The following is a 25,447-nucleotide window of genomic DNA, read 5'->3' as shown; positions in this document are numbered from 1 at the left end:
CTATCACGAAACTCTAATTTTAACCTCACTTCCTAAACTTTCAGCCCCTCAACACTGTGTTCCTCTTATTGCCCAGGGAGGGAAATGACAACACTTGCACCTGCAAAGACAGAAACTTAAGGGTTATGTTCAAATCCTCCGTTTTCCTTAACCCACCTATCTTTTCAATCACTGAGCCCTAACAATTCTGACTCCTATCTCTCTTACAAATCTATTTCTCTCCACATCCACTGCCACTTCCCTCATCTAAAATACCACCATCTCTTGCAAAGGCTGCTGCATAGCCACTTTACCTGTTTGTCTACCACCCTGATCCTGCTGAAATCCATCCCCCCCACTCCAGTCATCTGTCAAGGATCTGCTCTCTGGGGTGCACAGGACAAATCCATCTGTGCTGGTAAAGCTTGTCAGCTAAAAATGGTCTTTTACATTTTTAAATGGTTAAAAAAAAATCAAAAGAACATTCTGTGACATGTGAAAATGATATGAAATTCAAATTTCAGTGCCCACAAATAAAGTTTTATTGGAACATAGCCACGTTCATTCATTTTACTATCATCTATGGCAGCTGTGAGGCCATAATGGTGAAGTTGAGTATATTGAGACAGATAGCACATGGCTCTCAAAGCCTAAAATATTTACTATCTGACCCTTTACAGAAAATGTTTGTCAGCCCTGTTCTCAACCATACATTTGATTATGTCACTGTTTTACTTAAAACCTTCCCTTAGCTCCAAACTGCCTTCATGATCAACCTGAGTGCTTCAAAGGAACTGCATATCCTGGATCCGCTTTAATTCTCCACCCTGACATTTTACCACCCCTTTGTTTCCCTCTACCAGGTCATCGCTAGCGTTCTGTTGAGTTCTTCAATCATGTCATATGCTCTCATTTCCGGTTTTAGTATGTGAGCCATTCCTCTGCTTAGAAAACTTCCCCTCACTACACTGGACTGACTTAAACTTAAGCCTCAAATGTAACTTCCAAAATGTGTTTCCAAAGTGTTATGACCCTGGATGTTTATGCTCCCTTACCTGCACATCCCACTAGAGCAGTGGTTCTCAACCTTGGCTGCACATTAGAATCACCTGGGAATCTTTTTAAAATCCTGATTTCTGGGCCACATCCTCTGGAAATTCTGTTTCTTTGTTACTAATGTTGTGGCCTCACCCCATAATAAAGAAACAGAATTTCTGGAGGATGAGGCCCAGAAATCAGGATTTTAAAAAGATTCCCAGGTGATTCTAATGTGCAGTCAAGGTTGAGAACCACTGCACTAGAGTATAAACTAGTCTCTGTTATTTTTCCAGTATTCCCCACTGAATCCCAGTGCCTACACTAGTAAAAACACAGTAAATGTTTAGATGAAGAAATGCTTCAGCATGTTGAGTGAATATACTGTTTTGTACACTCCTTAAATCTTTTTTTTACATAAAACATAACAATCACATACTACATATCCAAAAAAAATAAACTGTTTGGGGCGGGAGACTGGTATTATGGTAAATGTTTATGTCAGATCCAAAGTAGTAGTATCTAAGTGAGCAAATCATTAGAAAATGAGATTAAAGCACATTAATTTTCTTTCATCCAATATGTATGTAAACGCTAGAGGCCCAGTTCATGAAATTTGTGCACTTGGGGGGGCCCTCAGCCCAGCCTGTGCCTCTCACAGTCCAGGAGCCCTCAGGGGATGTCCAGATGACAGCTTAGGCCTGCTCCCCGGACATCCTCAGCGCAGAGGCAGGAGAGGCTCCCACCACTGCCGCTGCACTCACCAGCTGTTAGCCCGGCTTCTGGCTGAGTGGCACTCGCCCTGTGGGAGCGCACTGACCACCAGGGGGCAGCAGTTGCATTGAGCATCTGCCCCCTGGTGGTCAGTGCATGTCATAGTGATCAGTCGTTCTGCTGTTCAATTTGCATTTTAGCCTTTTATTATATAGGATAGTCCATTTAATTTGCAATTAAGTCCTAACAAGTTTTTCAAATGCTCCATCTTAAGACCTTCTGTAATTCTGTACTTTCTCCACACTTTTATTAAGTCAGAAAGTCAAATATTAAACTTGAAAGTACAATACAGGGGTGTGCAAAAGTAGGTTTACAGTTGTGAGTATGCAAAGCAGTTTATTCTTGCATTGTTTATTAATTATTGTATTATTTTCCATACAAGCAACTGTAAACCTACTTTTGCCCACACCTATAGTACATTGCCTTTATCTTTTACCAACTCTAATACCTACCATTTTATGTTGCCATAAAGTCTTTTTTTTTAAATGTGAGTGAGAATATCTATTTCATACAAAAACAAATAATTAATGTTTAGGTGAAAATATATATTTCATACAAATGTAAGTAATTAGTGTTTAGATGCTAGAGATGGACAAATATAGGTCTGCAAGTCAGCTTTGCCATTAACTGTATGCTTAACCATTGGTATCTTCAACTATAAAATGAAGATATATAACAGTAGCTACATCATAGGTTGTTTTAAGAATTCAATGTTCAATGAGGAAAAAGAGAGACATATGTAATACTTTAAACAACAGCCGAAACCGGTTTGGCTCAGTGGATAGAGCGTCGGCCTGCGGACTCAGAGGTCCCGGGTTCGATTCCGGTCAGGGGCATGTACCTGGGTTGCGGGCACATCCCCAGTGGGGGATGTGCAAGAGGCAGCTGATCGATGTTTCTCTCTCATCGATGTTTCTGACTCTCTCTATCTCTCTCCCTTCCTCTCTGTGAAAAATCAATAAAATATATTTTTAAAAAAAAATACTTTAAACAACAAAGAATTTCAATTAAAAAAAGAATTTGATGTTATCTACACTAATAAAAGAGTAACATGCAAATTGGTGTCACTCCACTACGCCCACCAGCCAATCAGAGTGACTATGCAAATTAACCCAACAAAGATGGCGGTTAATTTGCATATGCAGGCGTAGAGCGAAGACTGAAGACTGAAGAGGCTTGGCTTCTCTGCTGCGGCTGGACCAAAGGCCTGGGTCCAGGGTGCCAGAGGAAAACCGGTGCCAGCAGCCAGGGGAAGGAAGGCCTATTGCACGAATCTTCATGCAATGGGCTTCTAGTTACATATAAAATGCTTAACACTTAGCATAGAGTATGGCAAACAATAATACCCACAAGGATTAGCTATTATAATAAAATTATCAGTATAATTTTATAGGTCTGTTTAAAAATTATAACATTGGAGACTTATGCTTTAACTTTCTTTTGCCAATGAAATGGCCACATGTCCACTAGGCCTTTCTCTTTAGGACAGAGAGAAAGTGCTGATAAAGTAAATATAGAAAATAAAAATTTTGAACTGTACCTTTTTGTAGGAATGTTACTCCCAGAAGAAATTTTATCAAGTGCTTTGTAGGAATACATCTTCTTCAAGTTAGACTGATTTTAAATATAAAGAATTCCATTTTTAAAAATTAGAAATTTCAAAAAACTTTTAAATATGAAGAAAATAAGAAACATCTTACAATGACAATTCTTCCTCTGACTAACCAAATTATCAAATAAATTAAGTTCTTGATTACTAACTTTTAGGGTTCTAAAAGCAGTTAGAAATGCAACATAATGTCCCATTCCTCCCAAATCTATAGAAAATATATGATCAAAAGGATTCTTTGAGACATAGCAAGAGCCCAAGTTATAAAAAATGATTCGATTACATTCTGCATTACTTTGATAAAGCAGAAAAAGCTCACCAAAAAATTTAAATCAGCAGATTTTTCTATTACCCCCATGTTCTAATTAGCTGAAGTCTGCCTCTGGCTATTTCATCTGTAATAGTTATCTAAGATCCAAAAACAAAGCAAGAATGTTGTATGTGTGTGACTTTAATCAGATTATTCAGAAACCAGGCTTATTTTTCTATCTGCTATACTAGTATCATAATATGTAAACCCACACACAAAACTTCAAGACAAAGGAGTTATAAAATAGGTTTAAAAGAATCAAAGTGTTACTTTCTCACATACTTCTATTAACCCCAGAAATCATGTACTGCACATTTTTTTCTGTTCATATTACTTCTCCAAATTTTATGTTCGGTTATGTATGGCATTTTCCTCTTTAATTGGAGGAGAATTAAAATATAAAATTTTAAAATAGAAGTGAAAATGAAATAAATAAAAAATGAAATAAATAAGAACCACCTCTTTAATAAAAACAAACCTCTGCAGTGGGCACCTGATGAGAGGAATGCTGCTCAGTGCCTGGAGACACAGTTTTAGAACTGGAAAACAATAAAGTTCAATTATCGAGAATGTTAAAATGTAATTATCTAAAATGTAATAATCTAATATCCTGAATGTAATTATCTAATCATTGTATCTCCATGCTCAGAAAGGCAGATGAGATTAAATTACTTTTAGAACTGATGATTTTTAAAATTGATTTTTTTTTTCCCCAGAAAAAGCTCTGGAGTGTTTTAAGCTCTTTAAAGTTTAAAGTTTAAAGCAGAAGCTTTTTAAGTTTAAAAGAAAAACTGATAATCTAATGCACAACACAGTGATTATAGTCAACAAATACAATGTTATAACTTCAGAGTTGCTAAGAGACTAGATCTTAATTTTTCTCAACACAAAAAAGAATAATTATGTGACTATGAAAAAAGATGTCAGCTAAGGCAACTGTGGCAATTATATTGCAATAGATAAATGAATCAAACCAACACACTGTACACTCCATACTTAACCAATGTTATGTCAATTATATCTCAATTTTTAAAACCTGGTAAATGACTGATAACATGTAAAGATACTAAAAGGTAGTCAACAAGTGTATCCCCTCCCACCCTGTACACATCAGCAGGAAATATGGTATATGGATTCTTCAACATTGACCTCAATGCTGCTTTTTTCATCAATGAGAAAGCAGCTTTCTAAATACTATCCTCAACTACTTCCTATCAACCAAGAAAAGTGTTCTATGATTTATCTTTCTCCCACTGACCCAGACCCCCAAATGTAAAAAAAAAAAAAAAAAAAAAAAAAAGCTGAAAAATGAACCTTGGTAGATGAATCTTCCTTGGGCACAATTCTTCATTAACTTGAAGGATAAGTTGCTGAGGAGATGATCCTGAATTGGCTTTATGAAGCCAATTTCTACCCTATTGAATGCAAGAACAATCTCTTAATGCATAGTGAGGAAATTTAATCAGACAGGTAGACTTCCACAGTGTTTACCTTTTCTGTAAGGGTGCAAATCTTTACATATTTGTTACGCCCAGAAACTTCTGCCAAGAACCCCTCGGTCATGAGGTGATAGGAAAAAGCTCTCCACCAACTCCTTGTTCGATCTTTGCCGCTGCCAAATAATTTGTGTCTACGATATCTATCTGGAAGACGCTGTGAATTCTGGAATCAGGAATAAAAAATCAGTCTCTAAATATGCTTATTTACTGAAACAGGCTAAATAAAACACAAAGCTGTCTGTTGATCCTTTGTATTTAACACTAAATTTCAGCTTTAAAAATCTATAAAATTTTTATCCATCCTGCTTGCTCTGAATACTTAAGTCACAAATAAAAATATAATCAAAATAGTGTTCCTTTTGTGTCTTAAAAGTAATGGCAGGAAATTTCAATTTCACACATAATTCACATGCATTTCCCAATGTATGGGTTTGAATATGTTTGAAATATTTAACCTTTGATATTTAGACCCTTTAGGAACATACATTATTGTGTGAAATCAGTGATCATAATCTACAGCCCTAGACTACGAGTATGGGTGTTAATGGCAGTGTGTGTGCGGTGCAACAGCCCAGTTTACTTCACCCACTCAGATATACCACTCAGGAAAAGTAGGTTGCTGCTTTTGAGGTATTTTGTCCTAAGTGAAAAGAGCATTGCAATGGCAGACTCTTCCTGGCCATCAAGTTCTATAAATGTGGGGAACCCAGTCTGTCATGTCCTCCAATGGAGGTGCCTCGCCCACCTTCACTCTTTATGAAGTACTTTTCCAGTTACTTTGCCCTCTTACTACCTCTTTTATTCATCCCACACATTTAAATATTACTTTCAAATGTATATAGTAGTAAATGAACATGGGGATTTAGGGAAAACTGCTCCTATTTAATGTATGTGTGGTGTACATGGCAGACTGTAATTCAAGGGTCATTCTAACCTTCAGCCACTGCAACTTCTACCACAGAATGTGGGAAGTTACAAATACTATTTCTCAAGCTCCCTTCCAGCTGGGGTTCTGAATATAATTTAAGTTCCTCTAATCAGAGGCATTTACGTGACATCTATAAGCAGAAAAGTGAGGCTAGGTGACTCTTCTGCTGTTTTTGCAGGTGCATGACTGTGGAGCTGTTTGCTTTCCACAGGAAAGTGTTAGCAAGAATCTAGCATACAACTGCTAGCTTCCAAGTAGCAAGAAGCATCCACTTTGTTGACACAGATCACACACAGCAGGTTTGGGGTGGCTCCCAGAGCAAGAGAAGTAGAACCTTTCTGGTTGTTACAGCTCCCTGTTCAGTGCTATGTGAGGTCAGGTGCTGTATTGGCAGCTTCTAAAATTGACAAATCGCTTCTCGATCACAGAAGAGGCAGCAGCTTGTGGTGGATTATTTTGTAGTAAAATCATATCAACAATTCTATGAGCTATTTAATTAAAGGTACCCAGTAATAAGTACCTTTCTGTTTAAATTGAGTGATTATGAGCTTTCTAATATAAACACTGTATTTTAGGTTGTATTCATGTTCCAAAACATTCAGTCCTTGAACACGTCAAGAGGTTAGTGTTTTCAAAACATTTTAATATAAAATGCAGTCTGAAATTTTAGGAACAGGTAGAGCCTGTCATTCAACATTTTTACATTTTGTCTGTATTCAAAGGCAAATACGTACAAATATTATCTCTTTAAATAAATTCCTAGAGTTCCGAGTTTAAGATATTTATCATCTTACAGATCAAAATGACATACAAATATATTAATTTTGTCTAAATTCGTTAAGGTGTATAATTTACTAAATTCCCAAAAGAATTATATTTATAAATTTTAAAACGATATCAAGATCACTGAAATGGAAGGGAAAAAAAAACTTGCCTTATTTTCACTGTAGTTAATGTCTACAAATTTTCATTAAGTAGTACTTTTTAAAAAGTTTTACACCTTTACCTAGCAAGGGTAATATAAAATTTCACAAAGAATAAACTTCTTAATTTGAGGACTCCCAGAAGAGACTGTCAGTATAAGCAGAATGACTTGGTTTTCAAATAATAGGTGAAATCTGATCCCTCTTGTGACCAGCACAAGTTTGTCTAGGAGCCCACTTACACTTATTTGTTGATACTGGATACTACTGGATTAAACCAAATTATAACAAGGATAATTTTTATAAATTATAATTCAACTGGGATACACAGGTTTTGAAAATGACAGAGACAGAAGATCTTTTCATAGATCTCAATTATATTTAATCTATCCTTTTCAACTTAAATTCTTTTTATAAAAAAATGAACTCATACCAGCTAAAACCAAGTTCCTTAGGCACACTATTATTAAATTTCTAATCTAACTTGTAACTTAAAGTAAATTTTTAACTCCATTCCGAATCTAAAATATCGGTACCCAAAAAGTTAACATGTTTTTAACATATTTCATTAAAAGTACTTATGACTAACTAACATGTCCCTTTCTAAGCAAAATAAAAACTCAGAAAATATGTACATGAAACATTCAGGTATTTAACAAATAAATGCTTATTTTAATTCTATATATAAAGTGAGAATTTTAATTTCTACTTTTAAGTACATTTTCAATAAATATATATATTTGCAAAGAATTTGATCTCACTTTTGATTTATTCAACTAATATAAACATATAATACTTAGCTTTGCTCTACCGTCTTCTAGATCAGGAATAAAATCATATAAACAAAAGGACTACAAACAAAGCTCTTTATTGCAAAGGTCGTGACTTATGTTTACCTGCAATTGTCAGCGTAATATTGGCACATTAATCAAAAAAAGTAGCTGAATTGACTATTTATGTATTGGTAAAGTGAAAAAAAGAAAACTTCCTTGGAATTCTAAGTACTTCTGATAAGAAACAGAATAGAAGGAAAGAAAAAATATATACTGCCAAATACTGCTTTTACTAGTACAATAATCGCTGAGATTAAAGTTTTACTCAAAGAATTTATTACTTTCCAGAGCACCAAAAGATACAATTTTGTTCTACTTGTCCCTTGACACAATGAAAGTTAACTTTTTTAAAATTATCCTAAGAAAAACCAATCTAGGGATTATCCAACTGCGATGTAATAAACTTGCTTCCAGCCTGAGGTTCAGAGCTGAACATCAGCTTGAAATATGAAAACAGCAGTAGATATGATACACACAGCTTCTGTCAAGAGTAATGAATGTAGTCCTTAACTGGAACTTAATATGACTCTCGGTGTTTCTAATAACTCATCTAAAGCCAAAGCTACAGTCATAATGCAGCAAACCTCTGAAGAAAAGTATAATAGGAGTAAAAGAACTATGAAGGTGATTCACAGATATACTTACAGATCCTTGGAGAAATAAAATTGGAACCCCAACTCCAAACATTTCTCCTAAGATGTTCACGGCAGATAAAAGCTGGAATGCTTGTAGACCAAAGTCCTGTGGCCTATCATCTGAGTCATCAATGGAAAGGCAATTATACAAGCTAAATAAAAATAATACGTTAGAGAGCTTAGCTAAAGCATGTACCTAAAGAAATAAAAATATAAAATATAGTGTAATAAATAGCCAAGTAAAAAACATTGCAAATGTGCCAACTGCTTCAGGAGCTATAAAGTTCATTACAGCCAAGAGCACATGAAGTATATAAAATATGAAATGAAAACTATAATGTAGCATCACAGGTATATTATAGTGATGGTTCTCAACCCTAGTGCCCTAGAACCCATTTCACAGGAAGCTCCTCAGACCAAAGACAGAAGGAAAGGAAGTTCAAGCAATCAGAGAGCAGAATTACAGCTCAAAGAGCTCACATTACTGATTATATCAATACTAGAGGCCCGATGCATGAACTTCATGCAAGAGTAGGCCTTCCTTCCCCCAGCTGCCGGCACCGACTTCCCTCTGGCACCCGGGACCCAGGCTTCCCTCACAGCCCCAGCTTCATCTGGAAGGACATTCGGAAGGACGTCCAGTCTAATTAGCATATTATGCCTTTATTATTATAGATTATTATAGATTGGACTTCTGTGTTAGGTTTTGTTGGAAGAAGAGGTTTGGTATCAAAAAAATTTTTTTGACTTAAAAACAAATCTATGCAATAAATTTTTAGTTTAAACTCTGATGACTGTAAACTATGACACACAGATGATAAACTTTTCATTTAAGTCCTTTTTAGAAGTTAAATTCCTAAGCCATCCTTCAGGTAGATTTGAAGTTATCATTAGTACAAATATGAAACCTTTCAAGCAGGTTGAGAACAAAAGGACTCCTTAGAGAAAATCTACTAATAATGTTCAACTACCTAGTTCAATTGCTTTCTTTATAATAAATATCTTTGAAATAGCAATACAAATATATTCAGTATCCAAGATATAATATGCTTAGGGGAAAAAGGACTTGTTTATGGTCTGAGCTTCTTTAGTAAGATACTTAATTTTCTTTTCCAAGTATTTAAATTCCCACAAAGTACCCCTGGCGCTATTTTATACAAGTTTTTAAAAATATGTTTTTATTGATTTTAGAGACAGAGGAGAGAGAGGGCAAGAGAGAGAGAGAAACAATGACTGGCAGCCTCCTGCATGCCCTCTTGAGGATGGAGCCTGAAATCCAGGCATGTACCCCAACTGATAACTAAACCAGCAACCTCTGGTATACGGGATGACGCCTAACCAACCGAGCACACCAGCCAGGGCCTTACAAGTTTTACTGTATATAACTGTAATTATCAGTAAGTTTTAAAAATGTTTTAATTTCCAGTTTTACATCTTCTTTGATCAATGAGTTATTTTAAAGTGTCATTTTCAATTTTCCAAATGAATGAGAATTTGTTTATCCTCTATCTACTTCTAATTCAGTTGCATTGTGGAGAAATGTGGTGTTTGATTCCAGCACATTGAAAACTTTCGAGACATGCTATCATCTGGTACAGGTGTGAGAAAACTTTTTTTAAAGGGTCAAAGAGTAAACATTTTAGGCTTTGTGGCCCATACGGTCTCTACTCAGCACAGACAGTGCAAAACGGCCATAGATAATACATAAAGAAAAGGGCATGGCCCACGTCCAGAGCTTGCCAATCCCTGCTCTAATACATAGTTGATTTTTTATAAATATTCCATGTATGTGTGAGAAGTGTAGTCTCTAATTCAGTGCTTCCCAACTAGTGTGCTGCAAATGGATATAGGTATGCTGAGAGGTTAATCACTCAGACCTTAGGGGTCTGGACAGAACCCAGACTCAACAAGCCTCGGATGCTATACAGATATTATCATGAACTATGTAGGCATGAAGAAAAATGTTTGAGATACATTGTTCTAATGGCTTGGTATAAGGTATCTGATAAATCAAACTTGTTTCTATGTTGACCAAATTTTCAAGAGCTTACTAATTTTTTGGTTGCTTAACCTGCCAATAATTAAAAATTTGTATCAGACTCCTACCTTGATGGTGGATTTGTTGATTCCTTCCCGCTGTTCTGTCAATTTGTGCTTTGTAAATTTGTAGCGTTGTTGTTTTTCAAGGTACACAGAACAAGTCTGTCCCCTGGGTGAAGGAACCATTTATCGCTACAGAGAGAACATTTCCATCCTAAAGAATATTTATTTTGTCTAACAGTAATATAGTTACCACACCTAGGTATACAGTTAGTTCAACTAGGTATATCATTTGTTTTTACTATATTTTTCAATTAATATTCAGTGAAATTGATGGTATGTCTAGATGTGTGTAAAGTTTTACAAATTTAAACACATCCATGGAGTCAAATGCATAGACTCATGTAACCACCCCCACAACTGTTACCACCATAATCAGGACACACAACAAATTCATCACTGTAAAATACTCCCTTGTGCCATTCCTTTGTAATCATACCTTCCCCTTCCTAAAACCTCTGACAACCACTGATCTTTTTTTTCATCCCGATAGTATAGTCTTATGTTTGGGAGAATACCATATAAATGGAATCACACTGTAGAAATGGCATTATTTCTTCTTGTAAATGTTGGTATAATTTGCTGTTCAAACCATTTGGGCTAGGGAATTTATTTTCAGAGGTCTTTTTAAACAAGGATTCAATTTCTTTAACAGTTGCATGATTATTCAGGTTATCTATTTCACTGTGGGTTTCATTAGCTTGAGGTTATCAGGAATTACTCCATTTCATCTCGTGCAGAGTTACTCATAGTGTTTCATTATTTTTATGTCTGTTGGGTCTGTAATGAAATTCCTTTCATTCCTGATATTGGTAGTCTGTGTCTCCTGTTTTTTTGTTATAAGTGTTTATCAACTGTATTGACCTTTTCAGAGAATGAGCTTTGGAGTTCATTGGTTTTCTCAATTGTTTTCCTGTTTTCTATTTCATTGCCTTACGCTCTTATCTTTCTTATTTCCTTCCTTTTGCTTCCTCTTAGTTTACTTTGCTCTTATTTGCTTCTTAAGATGGAAGCATAATTACTGATTGGAAACTTTTATTCTAAGTATTTAATGCTCTAAATTTCCTTCTCAGGATTGCTTTAACTACATGCCATATATTTTATAATCTAAATTTGTCATGGTTTGTTTTTTGACCCAGAATATGGCCTGTGTTTGTGAATGTTCCATCGGCACCTAAAAAGAAAGTGTATCTGCTACTGTCGGGTGGAGGGTTCTATAGAAGTTAATTAGATCCAGTCTGTTGACAGTCCTGTTCATTTCTCCTATCTTCTTACTGATTTTGTCTACTAGTTCTATTAATTACCAAGAGAAGAGGTTGAAGTCACCCGTAATTTTGGATTTCTTTATTTCTCCTTTCAATTCTGTCAGTTTTGTTAAATATATACACATATGGGGATTACGTGTTCTTGAATATGATGGTTAACTTTATGTGTCAACTTGGGTAGGCTCTGGTACCTGATTGTTTGGTCAAACGCTAATGTAGATGTTGCTATAAAACTATCTTTAGATGTGATTAATATTTACAATCAGTTGCTTTGAATAAAGGAGATTCCCTTTGGTAATGTGAGGGGGTCTCATCCAATCAGATGAAGATATTAGAGGGCAAAAATTGAGTTTTGCTGAAAAACAAGGAATTGTGATTCAAGATTGTTAACATAGAAATCCTGCCCAACTTTCCAGCCTGCCAGCTTGCCAACCCCCACAACTGCATACGCCAATTCCTTAAGTTCTCTGTGTGTGTGTGTGTGTTTGTGTGTGTGTGTTTCTCTGAAGAACCCTGACTGATACATTGGTAGACTGGCCCGTTTATCATCATGTAATGTCCTTATTTACCTCTGATGATGTTCTTAGTTAGGTCATATTTTTAAACCAATTCTGAAAATGTCAGCCTTTAAATGGTGTTTTAGACCATTTACATTTAATGTAACTGTTGCTATGTTTAGATTTAGGTCTTCCACTTTATTGGTTTGTCTTTTTATAAAGCAAAATACTCTAATATTGTTTGCTTTGTCATTTATTTAAATATCTTTTTTTATTTTGTTTTCAAAAACTATAATACATGCCCGGCTGGTGTAGCTTGTGGTTGAACGTCAACCCATGCACCGAGAAGTCACCAGTTCGAATCCTGCTGAGGGCACATGCCCGGGGTTTCAGGATCAATCCCCAGTAAGGGGTGGTGCAGGAGGTAGCCAATTGATGTTTCTATCTTATTGATGTTTCTATCTCTCTCTCCCTTTCCTTCCCTCTCTCTGAAATAAAAATACATTTAAAAATAATGATATATAAATAACTATAATACATATCATTCATCAAAAATTCAATTAAAAATTATTTGCAAAGCAAAAGAAATAGACTTTTAGAATGTTCATCTAGAAGAAGAAATATTTACCTGAATTTGCAATTATCACAGCATTTTTCAGTTCCCATAATACCCAATGAGGCCTTTCGTAGTTGTTTATCTTCAAAATGAGACAAGATGAGTCTACCCAAGAGAAGATTTAAAATTAAATAAAAGAACAAAAACATATATGTTAAATTCATTGCTAAAAATAATGAGGTGAATTAATTGATTCACCTGGGACCTCATTATTTGGCTTCAGTTTACTGAGGCAAAAAGAAAGTTGCCTTAAAAATTCAGCACATATTCAACACCAACAAAATATTCTTTCTAAATACTTCTAATTATTTTGCAAAATTTTTTCTTAAAAGAGCACCACCCATAAATCAATGTGATTAATTGATATAAATAAATAATACATACTGTCGCCTACATCTGCTGGAATGGAGATATTTTTCCATCTTTGCCATCATCTTTAATTTGTATAATCGAAACTTTTCATTATGTATCTCATTAAGGCGGTGCCTGTCAATTAAAAATATCACAGGAATATGTAAAATTGCATTAGTGATTTTGTTACTTTTTAGTTATCTAGTTATTATTTTATCACTCCACACCCCTATCAAGACAAAGACCACTTCTATCATTCCAGAGTTATGTGCCCCTTGCCAGTCAATGCCCCTCACAAGAAGCAAGCATTTTTGATTTTTTTATGAAAATTATTTTTGTAAGAATTCTACCTGTGTCCAAGCATCAATTTTTAGCTATCTTTGAAAAATTTTTATAAACCCTAAAGTTTTTCATTTTGATTTATATGCTACATGCTTTTGGGTAATCCTTCTACTATATATATATTTTCACCTTTTCCCAGTTAAAAGTTATTTTTTTTCACTTATGTTACAGGAGAAACTAAAGCAGTTATGTAAGGAATACTAAACGAGGTTCATGATCCAAACATGAAATTAGATCCCTTTTAACTCTTCAGAGGATTTCTCTTTGTATTATAGGGCGTTATTATGGGACACCAGTAAAGTATCGGAATGAAGTTCCTTCCTCAAACAACTAAAACTGATGTGTTTTCTATAAAGTTAAATTTATTTTAAATGGTTAATAACGCCAAAGACATGTTTGTTTGTTTTTAAGTTAATGCTGCTATAACTCATCCTGACTGTTTCTTCCAGTCTTTTGTGAAGAAATTCTACGAATAGCAGATATCACATAATGACAATCTCCTAAATATATTGCACATCTTTCCAAGAATTCTTTCCAAGAATAAATAGAAGTTTGAGTTGAATATGTTTTGGATATTTCAAAGGAAAACAATGATTTACCTATAAGATCTGGGTGATAATACTGATCGTCATCTAAACAGACCTCACTCACTCATATTTTGACTATCCGAACTTCTGACTGATAATAATACCTCTGTACAACTCTCAAGGATGACACCAGCAGGGAATCCAGTTAACTGATTTCTGCAAAGTCTGAACACACAAATGATGTCTTATTCAAAACATTCTTATCATTTGACACCACTAACCACCCTTCCATATACAGGCAGGGTCAGTTCCAGGCCACCACAATAGAGCAAGTATCACAATAAGCATGTCATAATATTTTTGCTGGGGAGGGCCTTGCTTTCAATTTTGTAAAAGAAGCAAACGACAAGTGCTGGAGAGGATGTGGAGAAAAAGGAACACTCGTGCACTGCTGGTGGGAATGCAGGCTGGTGCAGCCACTATGGAAGACAGTATGGAGTTTCCTCAAAAAACTAAAAATGGAACTCCCATTTGACCCTGTGATCCCACTTCTAGGAATATATCCCAAGAAACCAGAAATACCAATCAGAAAGGATATATGCACCCCTATATTCATAGCAGCACAATTTACCATAGCTAAGATCTAGAAACAGCCTAAGTGCCCATCAGTAGATGAATGGATTAGAAAACTGTGGTACATCTACACGATGGAATACTATGCTGCTGTAAAAAAGAAGGAACTCTTACCATTTGCAACAGCATGGATGAAACTGGAGAGCATTATGCTAAGTGAAATAAGCCAGTCAATGAAAGAAAAATACCACATGATCTCACTCATTTATGGATAATTAAGACCATTATAAACTGATGAACAAAAATAGATACAGAGGCAGAGCAACATCGAACAGACTGTCAAACTACAGTGGGAAGTCCGGAGAGGGTTGGGTGGGAGGGATAAGAGATCAACCGAAGGACTTGTATGCATGCATATAAGCATAACCAATGGACATAAGACACTGGGGGGTAGGGGAGGCCAGGGGAAGGTCAAGGGGAGAAAAAAAAGGAGACATATGTAATACTCTTTGTAATACTATAAGCAATAAAACAAAATTAAAAAAACAAAACTTGAGAGCACCCAAGGAAAAATAAACAGCTCATCGGTGCACAATATTAGGAAATCATTACACGGGATCTGTGTTACATTCCCTATAGAATCCTGATTTAGTTAATTCTTCATACTAAATAAGGTCTGGCTAAAATAGGTCCTCTCCTCTGGGTGGCAGCACTTACCACAAATGTTCTTAGATGTCCTCTGTTTCTTTTTAAATGCACTTAAAGCACATTACTTGAAATTTCTGACGCTGCCTCAAATGCTTTCAAAACTTATATGGAAAGAAAGAAAAAAAATCTGCAAGTGTGAAAGCAATACATGTTTTTACCTATTTAAGCAAATGTCTGCTGGAGCCCAGAGTAGGTGACAAGAACTTTGAAGTCCATCCCGGCCAGCTCTACCTATCTCCTGGTAATAAGATTCCATTTCCTTAGGCGCACCATAATGGATGACTTTGCGAACGTCCGCTTTATTAATGCCCATTCCAAAAGCTATGGTAGCTACAACACACTGAGAATAAATAACAACATAGTTTGACAAACATTTAGCAGAACTAAAATCTTACATTTTTACCTTTTAATAAGAATCATTAGTTCATTAGCTAAAGTCCTTGGCATAAAACTGAACTTATTATGATTTTAACCAATCACTTACAGATTAAATGATTACCCAACCAATTTACAGATTAAGGATCAGTGATCATAAATTAGAACTTGTTTCCTCTCTATAAAAATTAAAAGTGGTTTTTCTCTTTAGCAATAAGTACACGTCACAAAAGAGGATCTTAAAATAATTATTATATTAAATGAGACTTTTGTGTTATGAAGTTTCAAAAGTCCTTACCTAATTGCATAGTATTGTAATATTTTCTAACACTGTTCTAAGATGAAAGGAAGTGACTCATTAAAAATGGTAAAATAAAACATGAATTTATCCCTGCATCTTTAAAAGGATAAAACTAGTAGAACAGCTAATATATTGTAGTATGAAGATTTACATAATTGGAGAAATTTAAGGGAAGAATTAATGACAAGAACACAAAAAACTAAATAAAGATTTTTAAAAGTATTAATAACAATACATGAAGTTGCGCAAGAAAAGTAACTATAATATACTGCATGGCTTAGCAATAAAAACCATTTACAGATAAATAATTATGTATATATATTTGAATATATATTGACTAATCAAAATTTTTATACTAATATTGATAGGAAATGAGGTTAGATATAAATAGGAGGAATGAGGGGCTGATGCTTTTCATTGTAGATGTGTAGAGCTATTTAGATCTTAATGTACATGCATAACTGATAAAAATTAAAATACCTTTAAAAATGTGTTAATATGGACCAACATTAGCAAATAAAAAGAAAATGCTGAACAATAAAGGTGAGAGAAAAATAAATATAGGTATGGAAATATGTTAAGAAAAAGCTTTGAGTGATTAAGAGTAGGCAATTTTGCTGTATTTAAGAGTAAATAAGCAACATCATTCTAATTTTATTTTTTAAATGTTATGTCTTATTTAATTTTTCCAGCTTTATTGAGAGATAATTGACATTTAACATTGTGTAAGTTTAAGATATATAATGTGATGGTTTGATATACATACCTATTGTTAAATGATTATAATAAGGTTACTTAAGACATTCATCATCTCATATACTTCATTTGTGTGTATGTGTGTGTGTGTGTGTGTGTGTGTGTGTGTGTGTAGAGAACTTTTAAGATTTAATTTTCATCATACGATACTAATCTTAGATGAGACCAACCTATTCTCTCAGGTGTAAATACAAGATATTTTACCAAATAATTAATTCAGCCCTAACCGGTTTGGCTCAGTGGATAGAGCATCGGCCTGCAGACTGAAGGGTCCCAGATTCGATTCTGGTCAAGGGCATGTACCTTGGTTGCGGGCACATCCCCAGTAGGGTGCATGCAGGAGGCAGCTGATAGATGTTTCTCTCTCATCGATGTTTCTAACTCTCTATCCCTCTCCCTTCCTCTCAGTAAAAAATCAATAAAATATATTCAAATAATTAATTCACAACCTCATTTCAGAAAGATAAGAAATTCAAGCCATCTTGAAAGCACAAATAAAATACAAAAGAACATAAAACTAAAAGTTAGGATTAAAAGTAAAAATGAATGATCATAGACTAAAAATGCAAATCTACACCCAAAGGTGGTTAGATTGGGTTATGAATAATCAGAAAGAAAAAAAGTTTTTCTACAATTATAAAATAGAAAATACTAAGATTCTAAGGATCACTCAGTCCAAGACATTAAGAGCCAGGGAAGTGAGCCGGGAAGATGAGCTCTACTTTTATGCTCATACTAAAGTATAAATCAACTATAAAAAGACCAGAGTGTGAATATTGAGAATTCTGTATATGTATACATTCAATAGGCACTCAATAAATACTCAATAGCAAGTAGTCAATAACAAAAGCACCAAACTATTTTATATAGATGAGGAAATGTATTTTCATCCTCTTTAGAAGGTGTGTGAGAACTCTCACTTCTTATGTGAAACTTTAGAATTCTTTATAATGGCAAAGAAGGAGTACAATGCCCAGTTGTCAGACACAAGAGAAACCCTAATGTCAGCCTAGGGCAGTGGTCAGCAAACTGCGGCTCGCAAGCCACATGCGGCTCTTTGGCCCCTTGAGTGTGGCCACGAAGTTTCAATCGCACTGTACATGCGCGCCCGCACATGGTATTTTGTGGAAGAGCCACACTCAAGGGGCCGCAGTTTGCTGACCACTGGCCTAGGGTGACACAATCAATATTAATGTATTAATTTTCATAATGTGGATAAAAACTTGTGACATCCTGCCATAAAAAGGGAAAATATAACAGCACATACATGCATATACCCTTCCAGTATTAGGTTTGATTGGTGATTGTTGTGAGGCTTTTAAAGCCATTTTAAGAGCAATATTTCAATGAAGCTGCATATTGGCAGGAAGCCCAGAAGCATCCAACAAGTCTCCCAACACAACAAATTATATGTAGATAAAGTTTGTACTCTCTCATGTCTCTTAGGAGATGTTTTTACCTAAATGAACAATGAGCAATATACCATAATAGATGAAATCATGGTCAGTTAATGGCTCAAACACTGATGGTAAAGATTCAGTAAGCAGCAGCTAATACATTTTTAAAATATATTTTTACTTATTTCAGTGAGGAAGAGAGAGGGTGAGAGAGAGAGAGAGAAACACCAACGATAAGAGAGAATCACTGATAGGCTGCCTCCTGCACGCCCTCTCTGGGGACTGAGCCTGCAATCAGGGCATGCACCTTTGACCAGAATCAAACCCGGGACACTTCAGTACACAGACCGATGTTCTATTCACTGAGCCAAACCAGCCAGGGCCAGTTAATACATTTTATCTGACAATTTTCAAGCTCCTGAGATAATAAAATAAAAGTATAAGCGTTTAAGAATATGGATAAAATCTCTATTCTAGGCAGTTGTGATAGCTGTTCATATCTCTAAAAAGAAGAGGAAGAAAGAGAATAGATACTTTCAGGCAGATGTGCATTACAAGACAATTCATAGAGAATTTTATAGGGAGTGCACACACACCAGACATGAGGTAAGTTGTTTGAACAATACTGCTTTGGGGTGGTTAACAACGACATACAATAGGGAGAGCTGGATAGAGAGGAGGACTGGCCCACAGGCTTATAGTGACTGTGGATATGATGTTGACAGGATGAAGTTGTTGACTTAAAACCTACTAACGTGGCTTGAATTTAAATCTTTCCAAATATTCTGTATGGCGCCCATGGAACCAGGATTCCAATCATTACAGTTTGAAATTATTACATAACTTCAACCACTGTAACTCTTCACAGTAACTTCATGGATACCCTTCCTCTCTTCAGTTTTTCTCCTTCAAATCAAACCTACTTAGTGTTACCAATCTCATGTTTCTATAATATATATCTTGCCCAGAAACACAGAATAGACGGTTCTCAAACTTCATTCTGCAAAGCTCTGGGGATTATACGACGCCCACAGGACTGTCTTAAAGATAAGGAGGCTCTTGTACCCCTTTCTCCCTCACATCAACTTTAATAAGAATTATTCTACTTTAACCTGCCTTACCTATTATATAAAATTTCATTTAAGTAAAAAATTACAAGGCTAAAGTAGTCTGGACAATGGAGAGGCACTTCACACCAATCCCAGCCTGCCTCTTTGTAAGTTTTAAGGCCCTCTGCCACCTGGCCAACCAACCCACTCAACTTTCCTCAGTCTCTAACAGTTCCTCCTTCCTTTGTACCTTTACTCTAAGCCATTCCTACTCCACACTCTCTTTCTCTCCAACCATTCTGAACTATTTACAACTGCCTACACCCTCATTTCATAGGGCTTTGCACATGCTAGCCCTCCTTCCTGGAATTCTATAAACAATTTTCCTTTTCCTTCTTCACTTACTGGCCTTGCACACTTGACAAACTTCTATTCATTTGTTCAGACTCTACTCAAATTGCTTCTTCCTGGGTAGACCATCCCCATTATTAACCCACATAAACAGATAGCGTCCCCACCTCTGTGCACCTAGGCACTATGTACAGGCTGCTAGCACATACATGAATATACCCTGTAATAGTTTGTTCACATAGCTACCTCCCACATTAAACTCTGATTCCCTTTATTAGAGCTGTTTTATGCTCAATATAAAGAAGGCATTCAATAAGGATTTGGTAAATAGAGGAATATGTTACTACTATGGAGGATAGAGAGTAATGATGATCAATCTTCACCTGAATTTCATCTCTCATGAACTTATGATGAACCTCTTTCCTTGAACTATTATTCATGCCTGCATGGTATGTTCCACAGGCTAAGTTCAATTTCCTAAGTTCAACTGTAACTTGTTCTGTCATTTTCCTGGAAGGACAATAGATGATAGTTGGACCTTCAAATTCCCAGGCAGAACTAAAGAAAAAGAGCATAAGAACAAATATATATATATGATTCAGACCAGTTTAAATTTCATCTATTTAATTTTTCCTTTTTAAAATTTTAATTTCATTTTAATTAAATTTTAATTTAATTTTCCTTTTAGTAAAAGACTTAAAGGAGAAAGCATAAAGAAAACAATGATATATTTAACTACATAAAAATCTAAAACATTATGGTGGGTCAAATGTGAAAATGAATTATGTTAAAACCTAAACACCTTTGACTCAGTTTTTGTCCAAATTAAAACGAGAGACAAGTTTATTTATTTAAGCAGAAGCCTTGATAAAAACTTAGAAACTATTGGAAATGCAATTTCCATACTTTTGGAAATACAAAGCACTAGTTTAACAATTAGTCTTCATTTACATAAGGTAAGTAAATATTTACATAGGAGAGCAAATAAAATTTATAATACATTATTCTTATTCTCTCTTATGATCATAAAATTGAGTTTCTATGTTTACAGAAAAAGCAAAAGCTTTCTTATAATATTAAAAGATCATTTTTATAGTTCAAAGAAGTACTTACTAGTAATCTTGAGACGATGACTGTCATAGACAATATTTATTAGAAAGTCTGTTTTAAAAACCTGTGCTTATTTACTAAAAGTGTAAATGATGATTTCCATAGACCTTATTTAATTCCTTAATATATTCATTTCCATAAATACATTCACTTCCATAAATACATTCATTTATGATGACTTAATGAATATAAAAAGAATGTTCTATTTTAGATTTAGGAAAGGTTATTTAATTTCTAACACATATATCCTTTGACACAATTTCAATTTTAGTAATTTATTTTACAAATTTACTTACACCTTGGCTAAAAGACACATATATACAAATATTCATAGCAAAAGTATAATAGTGAAAAATAATCTAAATGTTCATTATTATATACATTCAACTATAAAATACTAAGCAAACATTAAAAAATAAATGTAGCCCAGCCAGTGTGGCTTGGTGGTTGAGCATCAAACTATGAACCAGGAGGTCATGGTCAGGTCACATGCCCTGGTTGCATGCTCAATCCCCAGTAGGGGGCATGCAGGAGGCAGCCTGTCAATGGTTCTCTCTCATCACTGATGTTTCTATCTCTCTCTCCCTCTCCCTCTCTCTTCCCCTCTAAAATCAATAAAATATTTTTAAAACATTTAAATGCACATAAAACCTTCAAGAAGGACTATGGCAAAATAATTAAAAACATAAATAGAGGGGGGAAAATCAGTGAGTAATTACAGAGTATTACTGAATAATCTACTCAAAGAAATTTTTAATAGTGACCAAATGGGGCTTCCATATCAAAAACTCATAATACATAACTTCATGGAGTGAGATAAAATACAAATTATTACTTCTAGAAATTATTTTTTAATGTGCAAAAATCTCACTTAAACATTTTTAAGAAAAAAAAATAGTTAACCAAAATGTGGATATTGTAATATCCTATACATTAAGACCCTAATTTAAGAAAACACAACTTGTTATGAAAAGATAGCAAAGATACTTAAAGGAAAAAAAAACAGTAAAAAATGGATCTGCTGTGAAACTACTTCTGCATAAATTTAATAATACTGAAAACTAAAAGTGCATATCTGCACAGTACAGACACAGAAAAGTTTATAAAGCTGAATGACAAAATATCAATGGTGATTACAACTGAGGAATGAGACTGGAAGACCAAAGTACTTTGAAATTTATATGTGTCTATATTTTTCAAATACTGTGTCACTTTTTAAATTTTTAATAAGGAGAATACATAACAATTTGAACTTATACAGCAGTAAAAACAAAAGAGTAAAAATGTCTAATACCAAAGGATTCATTACTTTGCCAAGTCGTTTACTTTTTTAAAAGGCTGTTATTCCCTCACAATTTCCAAAGGGGGAAAATCTATCTTCCATTAGATTAGGGAGGTGAGAGAGGCTTAGCTATCAAATTTAAATGTATCATGAATATAGAAAACAAGGTCAGAATTTAAGAAACATGTTAGCTCAATGAATAGAAAAAATGAGAATACTGATTTTTTTAAAATGGCAGAATTAAATGAAGGAAAGAAAATGGAAATAAAAAGCAATACTTTGAAGTTTTAATACCCTCCATCTCACTGCTCCTTAAGAGGAAAACTTCTACTTGCCTAAGATCTGTAGAAAGCATTCTGACTCCCAATGATTCCCTGCTACAATTACCCTTCTTGGGGGACTTAGAAGGAAGTACAAAATCCTCCTTGACTTGCTTTCAGAAAACCCACTGTCACATTAAATAGCAAAATCTTGGATGGGCTTGAATGTTAGGCTAAGGAGTCCGGACTTTAGCCCACAGGCAAGAGGGAGCCACCAGAAAAGAACACCAAGATTTGGGGATATGCTTTGAAATGACAAATCTGAAAATTATGTAGAGAATGCAACAAGGAACACTGAGGAGGAGGTAGGTCACTCACATAAAGTGCCTAGGATAGTACTTGGCACATGATATAGTCTCAAAAGTGTTTATTAGAAGATGACTTTACAAAATTCCCTAAAACTCAAGTTTGTCATATAATTAGTGAAATCGATAAAATTCAGATATAAGACTCATTTTTTTACGTGTTTACTTGTCAATTATTAAGAGTGTATGTCCTACTGGGCTGGTGTGGTTCCGTTGGTTGAGCATGGTCCCATGCACCAGGAGGTCGAGGGTTCAATTCCTGGTCAGGGTACATGCCTGGGTCCCCAATGGGGGGTGTGCAGGAGGCAGCCAATCGATGTTTCTCTCTCTCTTCCCCCCTCCTTCCTTTTTCTCTCTCTTTCTCTAAAATCAATAAAAACATATAAAAAATCTTTTAAAAAAAGATGAATCTTTTTTGTCCTATTCAAGCAACAGCCTGAAGTATAAAAATATTAGAATTCATTTCTTATTTCAAAAATTATCGCAGTCACTATTTTGATCATATAATGCCACGCTTGACTTGAACCATAGCTAAGTAGAATTTGAAGTATGTTAAGAACACATTAGAAAGAAATAGTAGAAAAATAAAATAATTTTTTTTTAAAGTTACCAAAATTTATCAACCATGAAATCCTCACCTTGTTTTTTGGACAAGAAATTGCTTCAGATCCTGAAGGATGTTTCCAGTTTTTTGTCCAACTTCTAAATACAAGTTTGGTCTATCAAAACCAGTACAGGTAATCTGAGGATTCTTCAGGTTTAAGCAACGGACAATGTCTTCCCGGATGGAGGAACTTGCAGTAGCAGTGAGAGCAACTATTGGAACCTGAATGAAGTTCATCAATTTTTCAAAAAAGAGAGAGGTCATTAATTCCTAAAAATTCTACTGCCTTTTTACAAAGACACTGTGAAACAATGACAGAAGAAGTAGTGTTTAAAAATGCAACTTTCAAATTAACTTTTTTTGAGAAGAAAAGAAACTTCCTACTTATGTGTTTCTCGGCCTCTAAAATACATTTACTTTTTAAAAATCATGAATCATTTAAATAATATACTAAATCCATTAAACTTCAAAATGTAGTCTACCTTGCCTTATTAAAAATTAAGGCTTCTTACTAGCTATCTACCTTTCCATTTATTTTTTTTAATATTTGTTATATGTATTTGTAACCATGCTGCTATAAATGGGGGTTCTATTATGCCGTGTTTTTTATTAATCTGTAATTCACAAATTATAAACTCTTTCATTCACTGGAAATCTAACTATGCAAAGCAATGAATCTTTTTTGTCTCTGATATTAAATATATTGGTTTATAGCTTCTCAGATCTAGAAGCAAAGCTCTCAATGACCAGAATATCCTCTCTCCAATTTCACTAAGTAAATCATGACATACTACAAATAAGAAAAATGCATAAAATGAAACATCTATTATTAATTGATTCCTTGAGCAACCAAGTCATGTTCTATTTTCAGCTTAGCACAGACGTTTTGACTGGATTAGCAGCCAAAGCTGGAGATACAGCACATACCAGGAAAAATATGAATACATAATCTTTCAGAAATGCTAAATAAGTTATAACAACATACCTCCCATGAAACTAGATTTAACATTTGTTGTCCCTATTCTCATAGGGAGTTATAATCAACTATGCTATTGTTTCATACTCAGAAAAAAGTGGACTAGGTCTTAAAGTTGTTCCTAAATCATTGGCTGTTCTATATCCAAGAATACAACTTTCTTAAAATATTCTCTTTTTTTTAGAGAAAGAGAGAGAGGGAAACATCGATTTGTTGTTCCATTCTATTTATGCATTCATTGGTCTTCAATAGTTGATTCCTGTATGTGCCCTGACCAGGGATCAAACCCACAAACTTGGTGTATCAGGATGACACTCCAACCAACTGGGCTACCAATATCCTCATAAAACTGCTCTCAGATACACTACATCTACTTCAAATTTCAGTGTAAGCAATTCTCTTTTATGTAAGTGAAAATGTATGTGCAATTTGTAAAAAAAAAAAAAAAAAAAGCACTTATAGAATTTGAAAAATAATTTATTAAAAACTAAAAACTACTTTTACAATCAATATAGCTCTAATAAAAAATTATCTCAAAGTTCATGTAAAAAGTATCAATTAGGTTTGGGAGTCGGTTTTTTTTTTTTTTTTTCATGGAAAAAATGTAACAAAACCAATTTGACCAGGTGATTAGCATTTTTGCATTCCCTATCCTTAAATTATTTAAAACAGTAACCCCCAAATTAACTTCATTAATTTCTGGTTTATAATCAGACAGTTTTCTGAATTTAAAGAATACCTGCCTTACAGTTTAGAGATGAATAGGCCAATTTATAAAGAAGTTAGTTTCTCTAATCAAACATATAAAATAAAAATATTGATATCAAATATAAAACTAAGAACAAGGGAAGTTTAAATATCAGGCATTCTTGGGACATGCACATTCTCACCCACACAACAACAAAGCATTTTCATCAATTTAAGTGCTTTACTGAAACAATTTATAAATGCACTAATAAAATACCTGTTGTTTAACTGCATATACAGATAAAGAAAGAAGTTTCCAGGATAAAAACTATAGGAAAAGAGGGTTTAGTTTGGTCCTAAGTACTATATGAGTGGATGGGCAATGCATGTCTGAAAATAAGGAAAGGAGCATGAAACATGACAACTCTTA

General features: G+C 34.5%; 1 protein-coding gene across 6 annotated transcripts in view; it reads right to left on the bottom strand.

The window, feature by feature from the left end:
• The window catches only part of WRN (WRN RecQ like helicase), a 129,669-nt gene that overhangs the window by 35,458 nt on the left and 68,764 nt on the right, over positions 1-25,447 (bottom strand). For all 6 annotated transcript variants that reach the window (XR_011470731.1, XR_011470730.1, XM_070408353.1 and 3 more), the window contains 10 exons: positions 23,389-23,576; positions 20,117-20,291; positions 15,663-15,844; positions 13,388-13,489; positions 13,016-13,108; positions 8,536-8,677; positions 5,199-5,369; positions 5,022-5,122; positions 4,186-4,246; positions 3,329-3,402 (listed from right to left, as the gene is read on the bottom strand). Coding sequence is in view for 4 of the 6 variants with exons in the window: in XM_070408353.1 (XP_070264454.1) it covers positions 3,329-3,402; positions 4,186-4,246; positions 5,022-5,122; positions 5,199-5,369; positions 8,536-8,677; positions 13,016-13,108; positions 13,388-13,489; positions 15,663-15,844; positions 20,117-20,291; positions 23,389-23,576 (1,289 nt within the window). In the remaining 2 variants the exon portion in view is untranslated. The remainder of the gene's footprint in view (positions 1-3,328; positions 3,403-4,185; positions 4,247-5,021; positions 5,123-5,198; positions 5,370-8,535; positions 8,678-13,015; positions 13,109-13,387; positions 13,490-15,662; positions 15,845-20,116; positions 20,292-23,388; positions 23,577-25,447) is intronic.

The sequence above is a fragment of the Myotis yumanensis genome, unplaced genomic scaffold (assembly GCF_028538775.1).
Source record: "Myotis yumanensis isolate MYYU_CA2020_CCGP unplaced genomic scaffold, mMyoYum1.0.hap1 SCAF_3, whole genome shotgun sequence".
Classification (NCBI taxonomy): Eukaryota; Metazoa; Chordata; class Mammalia; order Chiroptera; family Vespertilionidae; genus Myotis; species Myotis yumanensis.
Note: the sequence above shows the minus strand (reverse complement) of the source record. Positions and strands in the feature narration are given on the sequence as shown.